The sequence below is a fragment of the Spermophilus citellus genome (genome assembly GCF_964194105.1).
Source record: "Spermophilus citellus genome assembly, chromosome: 4".
Taxonomy (NCBI): Eukaryota; Metazoa; Chordata; class Mammalia; order Rodentia; family Sciuridae; genus Spermophilus; species Spermophilus citellus.
Genome location: NC_138185.1, coordinates 155115861 through 155129734, shown reverse-complemented (window position 1 = coordinate 155129734; position 13874 = coordinate 155115861). Strand labels below are relative to the sequence as shown.

General features: G+C 38.5%; 1 protein-coding gene across 1 annotated transcript; it reads left to right on the top strand.

The window, feature by feature from the left end:
* Nucleotides 1–32: 32 nt before the first annotated feature.
* On the top strand, nt 33–13317 carry L3HYPDH (trans-L-3-hydroxyproline dehydratase). Its single transcript, XM_081292432.1, has 5 exons — nt 33–625; nt 5114–5283; nt 7570–7692; nt 7778–7915; nt 12228–13317. Exons 1-5 carry the CDS (start codon nt 118–120, stop codon nt 12351–12353), a joined length of 1065 nt encoding a protein of 354 aa, XP_081148558.1. The 5' UTR covers nt 33–117; the 3' UTR covers nt 12354–13317.
* The last annotated feature ends 557 nt before the right edge of the window (nt 13318–13874 follow it).

The window sequence follows — 13874 nt, the reverse complement described above, 5'->3', positions numbered from 1 at the left end:
TCAATGCCCCACCCCTAAGGCTGCCACGCCCACTAGCCTTCTGGGTTAGGGTGAGTTGTAGGTTCCTATCCTCGGGCGAGCACCGCTGGGCAGTGGTAGAGCTGCTGGACACCGACAATGGAGAGCGCGCTGGCCGTGCCCCGCCTACCCCCACACGACCCGAGGACGCCGGCGCTGTCGGTGGTGGACATGCACACGGGCGGCGAGCCCCTGCGCATTGTGCTGGCTGGGTGTCCAGAGGTGGAAGGGCCCACTTTGCTGGCTAAGCGGCGCTACATGCGCCAGCACCTTGACTACGTGCGGCGGCGACTCATGTTCGAGCCCCGGGGTCACCGGGACATGTACGGAGCTGTCCTGGTGCAGAGCGAGCTTCCGGACGCTCACCTGGGCGTTCTGTTCCTGCACAACGAGGGCTACAGTTCCATGTGCGGCCACGCAGTGCTGGCGCTTGGCCGCTTCGCCCTCGACTTCGGGCTGGTGCCTGCACCCGCAGCCGGCACCTGCGAGGCCCGAGTCAACATCCACTGCCCGTGCGGGCTGGTGACCGCTTTTGTGGAGTGTAAGGGCGGCCGCAGTTGTGGCCCTGTGCGCTTCCACAGCGTCCCGGCCTTCGTGCTGGCCTCAGGTAACTGGCGGGACCCTCCATCCTCTATCCGGAACGAAACTAACCACATTAACTGTCTCTCTGGGTTGGAACTCAAGCGGTGCAACTAACACACTCCGCTTGCCCCCGCAACCAATAAAAAGGTGATTCCAAATCACTGCAAACTTGTGTCAGCATCTTGAGCTTTGCAGTTCAGTTAAACCGCAGGAGATCCTGGAGCGGTGAAGAATTGGTGCTTTGCTTACTGAGAGCCTTTTAGGCCTTTTCTTGCATTCCTAGATTTCACAGTTGAATAAAGCAAAGCACACTAGCTAGGGTCAAGGAAACAGCAAAGAATAGCCAGTACCAGGGCTCCAAAGTATGTTTGATAAACACATTATTACCCCTAATGAGTTATGAAATATGGTCTTTTCTTCTGTTAAAAGTGCCTTTCCTCTTTGGATAAGAATTAGAGAATGAAGTGAAGATATAGATGTTGCTGTTCTTAATTGCTTTAAGAACAGGGACATGGCCTGGGTTCAAATCCTGCAACCACTTAAAACTGTGCATCCTTAGATTATTTAACCTCTCTGAGCTTGTTTCTTCATTTATCTCATAGAGTTTGTTAGGTTTAAATGATAGTATGTTGTATACTTAGAATTTTAAAACTATATAAAATGTGTTCCTTGAGGTGGAAAGATTGCAGGATGTGTAAGGGTTGTTGAGAGGAATTGGGCTGTGAATGAGACTAGAACAGGCATTTTTCAGTCTTAGAGCAAACTTAGGCAATTTAAGCACACAAGTTGATGATGGATGCCTCTGGGGAAACTGATGCCATTTTCCCCTTAGGAGAGAATAGTGTCACATTCCAATTGGCATTTGAGGGAGACAGAATCTATTGCATCTAAAACAACCCTCAATGGTTTACTGATGCCACCTAGTTTTCCCCTAGATAACCCCAGCTGCATTAAAAGCACTAGATTTTGTGGAAATTGACAGCTGGTCACCAACTACATCATAGTTCTGGGTCAGTTAGGGCAAGGGAAGCCAACCCCTCAAGGACAATAGTTTCTGAGAGCATCTCCATGTGACATCACAATAATTGGTGGATAGTAATGGTCACTTTGAATAAAGAAAATGAAATCCCATATTCTCTACTTGGAAAACTGCATAAAAGGCAGATGGCAGTATTCAAGGTCACTTGCTTTACATCTCCATATTCAGTGACCATGGGCAAGAAAGTCCATGCCTCCATGTCACAGTCTGTAAAATGAGGATGACTGCAGTACCTACCTCAGAGGGCTGCCGAGTTCATCTCCAACGCACAACACTAAAGGGCATTCTCCTATGTTTTGTTTACTGTGTTCCAATTGCCTAGAATAGTAGGTAATCAATGAATATTTATTGAATAAGTAACTAAATAAATGAAATTTAGAAGAATATGCTGATTTGCAAATGTAGCTGTCTGTTCCCCTTGAGAAACTTCTTCTCACTGGAAATTAAACTTTTGTCTTTATTGTTAAGATGTATTGTATCCCTAAACTGTGCCAGGCACTGCCCACACATTATCATGTAGAATTCTGAAAACAACTCTTAGGAAAAATAGCAATTCCATTTTATACACAAGGACACCAAAGCCATAGTAAGTGAGGCCAATCAGATTGCTTCCCTCTCATCCTTAAAGTGTTTGTTGTTTGAAGAGATGTTTATCAATTTTCTGGAAAACTAATGTATGACACCTTGTTCACACATATGGCATGTTTTTAAATGTCTTTCTTGTCCAACTGAACCCCCAAAAGGGTAAAGGCAATGTTTTATTTATTTTACTTCTTGTATACCTCTTAGATAATATACAATAATTAGCATATAGTAGGTAGCCACTAAATCTCAGGTGAAGTAAGTCAAATTAAAATTGTAGTGATAAGGTTGTATAAAATAAAAGGAAAAACCTTAAATTTTGGATTGAGTTCTAAATAGAGGTTGTATATTTTAGTGGAAAAGGTTTGGGTGTTAGAGTCACACCTCATCCCAAGTTTGATTCCAAGCTCCACCACTGATTTTGTGTGTAACAGAGAATAATGTGAAGACAGTAAATAATATAGTACAATCTCTTAGGGCTGTAGTAATTACAACATTAATGTAATGAATCAATGTGAACATACCTGGCACTTAAGATGTAGTCACATGAGAAATAAATATCTTGATTTTTAATGTTAGTAAATTTCTGATTAAAAAATAAAATATTAATGGAATAATATTAATGGACAGAAGAAAATTGAAACTCAGATATATTATCTTACCCAATTGCCCATTTTAAGAAAACTAGAGCCCAAGATTTTAAAGAGGGTGGGCTAGGGGAGCAGTTACAGGCTCAGTGACCACTTGAGCCAGCTCTTCCACTCCTCCCTGGTGCAGGATTGGGGCCAATGCCTTGTTTAGCTACACAGTCAAGAAGATGGTACAGGCAGACTAAGTCACAGACTGTTACTCCTGCCCTCTGGTAGGTACCAATCTACACGCTCACACCCATCATTTAACCATAGGTTTCCATATTCAGCAGTCCTTCGTTACTATTTACTTCCTCATTCTCCTTTCCTTAATCCTGATTTCCGGTTGCATCCACATCATGATGAAGACATTTTTCAATGTTGCTGTTAAGATCCACAGGCACATTTCATTCTTTTGATTATAAATTTTCTTTATTTCAACACATATGTTACAAGGACTTCTGTAGATTAGACCTAACTCCTAGTATACTGGTATTGCTGTATTACTCTGTAAAACTCGGGTACACAAGGAATATTTTCTTTTTCACAACTTATTTTCTAAAATTGAGAGCCCATTCTGTCCTGTTGGGTGACTTGGCCCCATACATGTTATATGTGTGAGCAAAGGTTTCCTCAAAGTGCCACGCTTCAGAGGAGGGCCCTTTGGCCTAGCTTGTATAGCTGACCAGTGAAGTGAAGCTGGTCAGCCTACTCCTTGTGGCCCTTGTCCTCATCCCTGCACTCCCCCTCCTGGTTGGCTGTGCTGTCCCACCCTAATGCCGTCCTGTGCTGTGGGGAAGTCAATACAGTCCTCGTACTCAGGACATTTAGCCTCCTCTCTCCCTAATCCAAAAGAAATTATCAGCTAATAGAAATATTTCTCCCTTCAGACACTCTAGCCAACAAATTCCTTTCCCCTGAGAATTAGGTTTCCATTAAAAAAAAAAAAAAAAAAAAAGATCTACTTTCTCCCTTGCCAGATGCCTTTCCCAAGGCAGGGACCACCAGACCAGCTTGAATTGGGGAGAAGGAAGAGAGAAAAATATCAAAAGGAGTACCATCATGGTTTGGATATGTGGTTCCCCCAAAAGCCCACATATGAGACAATGCAAGAAAATTTAGAAATGCTTGGTTAATCAGTGTATTAATCTGTTTGAATGGTTTAACTGGGTGGTAACTGTAGGTAGGTAGGTGGGGTGTGGCTGGAGGAAGTTGGTCACTGGGGATGTGCCTTTGGGATATATATTTTGTCCCTGATGAACATTGCTCTTTGTGCTTCCCAAGTGTCATGTTCTGAGCTGCTTTCCTCTGTCACTCCCTTCTACCTTCATGTTCTGCCTCATCTCAGGCACAGAGCAATGGAGTCTGCCAACTATGGACTTAGACCTCTGAAACCAAGATCCTCAAATAAACTATTCCTCCTCTAAAGTTGTTCTGCTCAGGTCTTTGGGTCATAGTGGCAAAAATCTTACTAAAACAGGTAGAAACACTTTTAATGTCCCAAAACATTTTCCAATCCATTCCTTTGGAAATGCAGATAAAGGATTTCAGAGAACTGACCTTTAGGTGGAACTTTAGATATGTAAAAATCCTGATACAAAAATAACACTATGTGATGCCTTCTATTGTACAATGGCTTTTTCCTGAGTCTTTGCAGAATCTCTTTGAGATGAAACATGCAGATGATGTTTGTATATAATTTATAGAAAAAAAATTCTTTCAAAAATTTTGTTTTGACCTAGCATTTGAAGAAAACCAATTTGTGAATAGAATTCAAATTCTATTTTAAACTGTTACTAGTAGTAAAACCAGGGACCTATATTTTCCTTTATAAGGATCAATTTGATTCCTGAGGGTTTTCCCTCCCTTGGTCTCTACGATGTTTCTCAGAAAAGGGCTTCATAGTAGTTAACAAATATGTACGTATGATATGGGGTGTGACAGCATTCAAATGTTTTACAACTTAATGCAAACATCATCAAGTTAAAAATAAAAAGATGCACCCATCATTACCTGATGCTCACTCTTTTGAAAAATGGATTTCTGCTTCATTCCTTTTCATGATACCAAAAGTTCTCCCTGCAAGCTGGGTACAGTGGCACATGCTGGTAATCCTAGCATCTTGGGAGGCTGTGGCAGGAGAATGGTGTGTTCAAAGCCAGCCTCAGTTCTCCCACAGAATAAACATTTAAATATTTAAAATGCTGTGAATGTTTTGCTAAAATACTAAAAACAAACTGATTTTCAAACACATCTTTTTAAGATCTCATGGTGGATGTTCCTGGACATGGAAAGGTGGTGGTGGACATTGCATATGGTGGAGCATTTTATGCACTGGTTAGTGCAGAAAAGTTTGGACTTGATATATGTTCTGTGAAGACAAGAGACCTTGTGAACACAGCGAGTGCAGTGACAGAAGCAGTGAAAGCTCAGGTCAGTCCAGTCACTGCCATAATAGCAAATAACCTCCCTCTGTGGCATGGAGAAATAGAATGATCATGTCCATTAAGTATCTTAATAGGGTACTGGTTAAAATCTTAGGTTCTAGAGCAAGGCTACTGGTGAGCTCTGGCTTTGCCATTTATAATATTCATAACCTTGTACAAGTTACATAACCTCTGCACGCCCCAGTTTTCAGCAGATATTATACAATATCTGCTTTTAGGGTTGTTATAAAAGTGAAATAAGTTAATACATGTAAAAGACTTAGAATATTGCCTGGCCCTTAATAATAGCAATAAATGTTAACTATTAGTCACTTTTTAATATACCTATGATGATATGGCTTATGGTTATTTGAAATTACAATAAATATATTATACAATATTCCATTAATTTGAAGCTCATGTGTTTTGCTCTATGTGGTTATTCTGTATTTGCTATATGTGGTTATTAGATCTGATAAAAACTCTTATTTCAATAAAAAATTAATAAAAATTTTCTTAGTGAATTTTTCTTGTATTGCCTAGAAGTTACTCAAATAACTATTCAACTAACTAGTTTGTGCTTGGGATAAAACCTTTTTGATAAAAATCAGTTTCAATCATGAGTCAATAATATTATTTCTAGCACAAGTCTGCCATTTTACCTTGAAGTCAGAATTTAGAGATAAAATACATAATTTGAATGTTTTGGCACCTAAATATTTAATTACTAATAGTAAAAATTAACTTGTGAAAGGCAATGTCTATTATACTTGCACTCGTAATTTCTAACGGACTCAACACTCTTGGCTTTAATTAAAAACTTAAGTAACAAATGAAAATATATGCTATATTGCTATTCTAAATTTTCATTTTTCTGAAACTTTATGTGGATATTATTTAGTCAGTAACTTTTAAGAGCAAAAATTATATTTTTTCTATCAAGCAGAAAGCTAATAGTTTTAAAAATTGGCACACAATAATTCCATTTGTTATGAAATTGAGAAGAAAAAGGCATGTAAAATTAGTAATTTTGAACTTCCCCATAAAGTTTGAACTTCTCACAGAGATGGTAGTGACAAGGGTGGACCCTGATAGAGGGGAGATTTTGAGAAAAATATGAAGTTCTATTGCTAATGTATCAGATAGTAGAACTACTTTGTCAATTGCTGACCATCAATTCTGCTGATGCAAATTTAGGGAAAGACCATCTGTGGGGGGAAGGGCTAAAGTTAATATAAATTTTTCTTCATTCTTTTAACAAACATTTAGCATGAACTTATTGCATGTCAGACATATGCTAGATGCTAAAGACCCAAAGGAAGAACAAACCCTACCCTATCTCCCAGGAGCTTGAGCTAGTGGTGGGAAGGATGGGGGACATACTTGTGAACTTGTGAATAGTGTGTTGGAGTAGTACTTCAGTGGAGTTGGGCTCAGGGGCTCAGAAAGCTAAGATCCAATATGCAGGCCTGTTTATCTTGGTTTTAAATGGACTCTTTCTTTGGCTTTTAAGAATTTAGATATGTTCAATTTTTAAAAAATAACAGGTAAGTGGGAGTGAAATATACTAATTATAAGAATAAATGGAGAAGATCATAGTACTCAGTCTACTAGACGATTGGAATTATAGAAACTTGGAGAAAGTTAAACAAGTAGATCTCCCAAGAAAACCTGGGAGCATTACACTTTTGGATCTTAATGAACCTTACCACTGAGGACCTACCAACTCAGCCAGTGCCAGCTTCTGTGTCTGCTGTTTTTCATGGAACCAACTGACTTCATCCTCTACAGTATCTTTCTTTTTTTCCCCTGTTCAATTGCTTCTCTTACCCCAAATCTTCTAGATCCTTTTAACTTTTACTTGCTCATGGCCTCTCACAGTCCTTGTCTATCACTGGAATTAACCTCAGCTCTAGATACTTAGTGCCTGATTTTTCTACATTCTCCCCTTCAGGCTCCTGAGAATGAAAATACGATGGCTTTAGCTACAGCCAGCCTGTGGACTTGGGGCCAGTGCTTCAAAAAGTGTATGTTAGAATAGAGGACTGTTCTTTTCACTGAAGCTATATGCAGGTCAGTTTCCTTAGAAGGGACCCAAAGTATGACAACAACCAGAAATTAAAAAAAAAAAAAACTATCTAAAGAATAGCATCTAGCTTCTGGTTCCTTGCCCCAAAATGGTAAAGATGGAAAAATTATATAAAAGAGTACCCTATCTACATTATTGAAAAAGATAAATTTGAAATAAAGCATTTATTTTACATATGGCTAATTATTTTGTTCTTATTTTCAGTTTAAAATTACTCATCCTGATAATGAAGACCTTTCCTTTCTCTATGGAACTATATTAACAGACGGAAAAGATGCTTATAGTGAGGAACCAACCACCAACATCTGTGTATTTGCAGATGAACAGGTATTAAAACTGTAATTGTTAGCCACAAACACCAGGTACTATGGAACTAGAATACTCTGAACATTCTTCCTTTATGCTGAAACAGGTTGACAGGAGCCCCACAGGCTCAGGAGTGACAGCCCGAATTGCTCTGCAGTATCATAAAGGCCTTCTAAAACTGAACCAAACCAGGATCTTCAAAAGCAGTGCAACTGGCTCTGTGTTCACAGGGAAATCTGTGAGGGTGAGTGTCACTTTGTTTCTTATTTGTAAATGTGTTGCTTATGAAACCGAAGAGGACTGAGTTGAGTGATGAGTTCTCAGAAGAGATTTGTGTGTGTGTGTGTGTGTGTGTGTGTGTGTGTGTGTGTGTGTGACTGAGGATTAAACCCAGGGGTGCTATACTACTGAGCTACATCCCCAGTCCTTTTTTTTTTTTGTTGAGACAGGGTCTCCCTAGATTGATGAGGCTGGCCTTGAACTTGCAATCCTACTGCCTCAGCCTCCAAGTAGCTGGGATTATAGGTTTGTGCCACTGGGTCCTGTTCATAATAGAATTTTAAAGCAAGCCTGTAAAAACTTCTGTTCAACTAACATATTGGCTCTCAAAGTTTAGTCTTGGGACCCCTGAGAGTCCCCAACATGCTTCCTATATGTCTACAAGGTCAAAACTCTGTTAATAATAAGACTAAAATAATAATAATAACAATAATAGCTTTTCACTCTCATTCTCTCAAACGTATTCAGTGGAGTTCTCCAGAGACTACATGATGGGTGATATCCCAACCAACTCAATGCAAAAGCAGATATAAGAATCTAGCTGTCTTTTGTTAAGCCAGACACGAAAGAAGTTTGCAAAAGTGTAAAACAATGCCACATTTCTCATTAAATTTTTTGCAAATATATTTCACAAAAATTTCTTTATACATTAAAGTGTAATCATTGTAATGGGTTTATTGTTTTTAATGAAGTAATTAACAAATATCTTTAATTCTCGATACAACAAATATGGATAGATATAACCTTCATAAACCAAACCTCCTTGAGGTCCTCAAATCTTTTTTTTTTTATTTTTTTAAATTTTTTTTTAATTTTTATTGTTGGTTGTTCAAAACATTACATAGTTCTTGATATATCATATTTCACACTTTGATTCAAGTGGGTTATGAATTCCCATTTTTACCCCGTATACAGATTGCAGAGTCACATCAGTTACACTTCCATTGATTTACATATTGCCATACTAGTGTCTGTTGTATTCTGCTGCCTTTCCTATCCTCTACTATCCCCCCTCCCTTCCCCTCCCCTCCCCTCTTCTCTCTCTACCCCCTCTACTGTAATTCATTTCTCCCCCTTGTATTTTTTTCCCTTTCCCCTCACTTCCTCTTGTATACCCCTGAGGGTCTCCTTCCATTTCCATGCAATTTCCCTTCTCTCTCCCTTTCCCTCCCACCTCTCATCCCTGTTTAATGTTAATCTTCTTCTCATGCTCTTCGTCCCTACTCTGTTCTTAGTTACTCTCCTTATATCAAAGAAGACATTTGGCATTTGTATTTTAGGGATTGGCTAGCTTCACTTAGCATAATCTGCTCTAATGCCATCCATTTCCCTCCAAATTCTATGATTTTGTCATTTTTTAATGCAGAGTAATACTCCATTGTGTATAAATGCCACATTTTTTTTATCCATTCATCTATTGAAGGGCATCTAGATTGGTTCCACAATCTTGCTATTGTGAATTGTGCTGCTGTGAACATCGATGTAGCAGTGTCCCTGTAGTATGCTCTTTTTAGGTCTTTAGGGAATAGACCGAGAAGGGCAATAGCTGGGTCAAATGGTGATTCCATTCCCAGCTTTCCAAGAAATCTCCATACTGCTTTCCAAATTGGCTGCACCAATTTGCAGTCCCACCAGCAATGTACAAGTGTACCCTTTTTCCCACATCCTCGCCAGCACTTGTTGTTTGACTTCCTAATGGCTGCCAATCTTACTGGAGTGAGATGGTATCTTAGGGTGGTTTTGATTTGCATTTCTCTGACTGCTAGAGATGCTGAGCATTTTTTCATGTACTTGTTGATTGATTGTATGCCCTCCTCTGAGAAGTGTCTGTTCAGGTCCTTGGCCCATTTGTTGATTGGGTTATTTGTTATCTTATTGTCTAATTTTTTTAGTTCTTTGTATACTCTGGATATTAGGGCTCTATCTGAAGTGTGAGGAGTAAAGATTTGTTCCCAGGATGTAGGCTCCCTATTTACCTCTCTTATTGTTTCTTTTGCTGAGAAAAAACTTTTTAGTTTGAGTAAGTCCCATTTGTTGATTCTAGTTATTAATTCTTGTGCTATGGGTGTCCTATTGAGGAATTTGGAGCCCGACCCCACAGTATGTAGATCGTAGCCAACTTTTTCTTCTATCAGACACCATGTCTCTGATTTGATATCAAGCTCCTTGATCCATTTTGAGTTAACCTTTGTGCATGTCGAGAGAAAGGGATTCAGTTTCATTTTGATGCATATGGATTTCCAGTTTTCCCAGCACCATTTGTTGAAGATGCTATCCTTCCTCCATTGCATGCTTTTAGCCCCTTTATCAAATATAAGATAGTTGTAGTTTTGTGGATTGGTTTCTGTGTCCTCTATTCTGTACCATTGGTCCACCCGCCTGTTTTGGTACCAGTGAGTTCCTCAAATCTTAAGGTATAAAGGGTACCGAAACCAGAAGGTTTGAGAACCACTAAATTATGGTTTGGGGATTTTGTTATTATTTTTTGTTTTATTCTACAGAGTGTTTTATTTTATATAATAGAATGTAAAAACCATGAAATATTGTAAAAAGCAAAATTTTTGTACTGGAATAAAATTTCAAATATGTTAACAGGGCCAATTAATCTACTTATGGTAGTTAGTGAAATCTACCACAGAATGATTACATGTAGTAATTGAATCTCTACTCCTTTAACATAGAAGACAATCCATCCTAATTATCAGTTATTTTCAAGGCTTGTTTTTTTCTGAATATGGAATTCTCTTTAAGTTAGGTATTCCTAGATCATAGCTTGATCTTATGGTATACCAAACCATTTATAGCATAAGAGAACACTTGGAGCACAATGTCTTCAGAATTTGAGCCTGAAGATAAAAATAATAATACAGAATATTTACTAGGTACTTCACTGTGTATCAATTTCCAAGCTAAGAATGTTATACGTACCATATTCATTTAAACCTTGTAAGAATTCTAAGAGACTGGTACTGTTATGATCCTTTTTTAATAGATGAAAAAATAGAGAATTAGAAAGCTTAGGTAAACTTGTCAGAACTTAGTTCATGAGTAGCAAAGCCAGGCTATGAATGTGGGTCTCTCTCAACAGATTCTATGCTGTTAATTATTACATTGTACTGCTACCACTCAAAGCCAAGTTTACCAGTGCTTGATATTATACCAGCTTTGTAACAAAATAATAAAATTACTGTACCCTACTTTAATATTTGACATTTACCTTTTCCTTAGTTGTTCTTATTTACAAGATTTGAAAGTAAAAATCAACTTCAAGTAAGAGTTGCAGTTATTTATTTTACAGTTATTAATCAGGCTTACCAGAGTATCTTTACATGCACTATAAGCCTTTCCTTTCTGTCTGGGCTCTTCCAGGCTCTCTGATGGTGCTTTCTCAGTTTCTTTCCCTGCCCCAGCTTCTGCTCCCTGTCCATCCAATTAAGTGACTCCAGCATTTTATTCTTAGCTTCCTTCCATCTCATCTACAATTTAATGCCACTAGACACTTTCTTCCACTTTCTAGACTTCAGTTCTCAACCCCTCTGCTGCTGATGACTCCTAAACCTTCATCCCTACCATGCCTGTCCTGCAACTCTTTCTGATCTAACACTTTTATTGCTGGTCCCTATCCTCATCTCTATGAGGAATGAATGTCCTCAAAGTATTTCAAACTCAACTTGTTAAAAAGTCCAGCCTTTGGACTAGGGCTGTTATTCAGTGGCAGAGTGCTTGCCTAGCATGTTTGAGGCACTGAGTTCGATCCTTAGCCCCCAATAAAATAAAGGCATTCTGACCATCTACAACTATATTTTTTAAGTCCATGCTACCATCCTTCCTTCTACATACTCCTCTCTTATTCCCCATCTTAGCTAATGGCATCATTAGTTTCACTTCCAAGCATGAAACCATGGTCTTGTTTACCTTATTTTTAATTTCTTTCTACATTGTCAACGGGCCAGTCATTTCCACCTCCAAAGTATTTCTATATTATGTTATCTTTCTCCATCTTTACTAAAAACTACCTAGTGCCTCTGGATTAAAACCAGTGAATCAAAGTTCTTTCTTAAAAGGTTTCTGGGCTTCTAGTCTCTCTCCTCTTCAACTTGTCCTTCATTTTACGCTAAACATATCTAAAATACACATTAGACCACGTTACTTTCCTTAAAATTTTTCCATAGCCCTTAGGTTTCCTTTAACACGATAAAAATCAAGAGTTCAACTTTTAAGCCAGATACAGTATGAGTGAAATATTTTGATAGGATGCTCCTTCCATCTTTTTTCAGGAAGCAAAATGTGGTGACTTCAAAGCGGTTATAGTGGAAGTATCAGGACAAGCGCATTACACAGGTGCAGCAAGCCTTACTGTAGAAGATGACGACCCACTGAAGGATGGGTTTCTTCTCAAGTGACCTCTTCCATGAATTTTAAGGGATTTCCTTCCAAAGTAATTATTATCTGTAATCAATGTTTCCTCTAAATTATGTTAACCATTATTGAGTAATACCTGTCATCTAATATCCCTTCTTTCTAAAATAGTACACTGTAGTGAAATAGACAATTATCATATCCCCTATTTTCAAATGGACTTTGGTATAAATATCACTTATGTCTACTATACAAAGTGCCAAAAATTCAGAAACTTTTCTAGTTATTATCAGGTAAAATAGAATCTTAGTTACTTAAATATTACTCTATGGTATTGCTATAAGATTTTGTTTTAGAGATTCTTTGAATAAAATTTGTAATTGTAGCCTTCTCAACAATAAACTTTACAATTTTTTTAGTCTTCTAGTTTTAGTAAAGTAATGGCCTCTCTATAAGCAGCATATAAAGGATATGGGTTATTAAGGGGTATCCAACAGTTAATATAAACAGCCTGGGTGGTCAACTTCTGTGAGTAGGTGTTACTTTAGCCGCTGCTGGGATGTGTCTAAGCTGCAAATTGGGCTCCTACATCCACTAAGTGTCATAAACTGATGCTAAGACTAACTAGTAATCAGACTTACTATCTCTTTAAGATGCATGTGTGTGTGTGTGTGTGTGTGTGTGTGTGTCCACACATGTGCATGTGTGTGTGCATGGTAGGTATGGAATCCAAGGTGGGTACAGAACCCAGGACCTCAAGCATGCTTAGTACATTCCTACCCACTGAATTACCGTCTGGCTACTTTAAGACGTTTATAAAAGGAATTGTCCATTAATTATTGAAGTGCAAGTACATAGTAGAAATTAATTGGGGATGGGGATTTTAGCTCTGTGGCAGAGTGCTTGCCTAGCATATGCAAGGCCCTGAGTTCAGTCCTTGGCCCTGAAAAAAAGAAAAAAGAAAGGAATTAATCAATGAATCTTTACAATGGAATGAGTCACATTATCTAGCACTCTTGCTAGACAATTCTTATCTGTGAGCCTGTTAAAAATATTTGATTGTTAATAGTTGTCATAGATTGAAGCACTAAAATATTCTCTTTTAATGTGATGCCTTCAAAGAATTTGACCCAGCTATTCCCCTTCTCGGTCTATTCCCTAAAGACCTAACAAGAGCATGCTACAGGGATACTGCTACATCGATGTTCATAGCAGCACAATTCACGATAGCAAGATTGTGGAACCAACCTAGAAGCCCTTCAATAGATGAATGGATTAAAAAAATGTGGCATCTATACACAATGGAGTATTACTCTGCATTAAGAAATGACAAAATCATAGAATTTGGAGGGAAATGGATGGCATTAGAGCAGATTATGCTAAGTGAAGCTAGCCAATCCTTAAAAAACAAATGCCAAATGTCTTCTTTGATATAAGGGGAGTAACCAAGGACAGGGTAGAGAGGAAGAGCTGGAGTAGAAGATTAACATTAAACAGGGATGATAGGCGGGAGGGAAAGGGAGAGTTAAGGGAAATTGCATGGATTTGGAAGGTGAGCCTCAGGG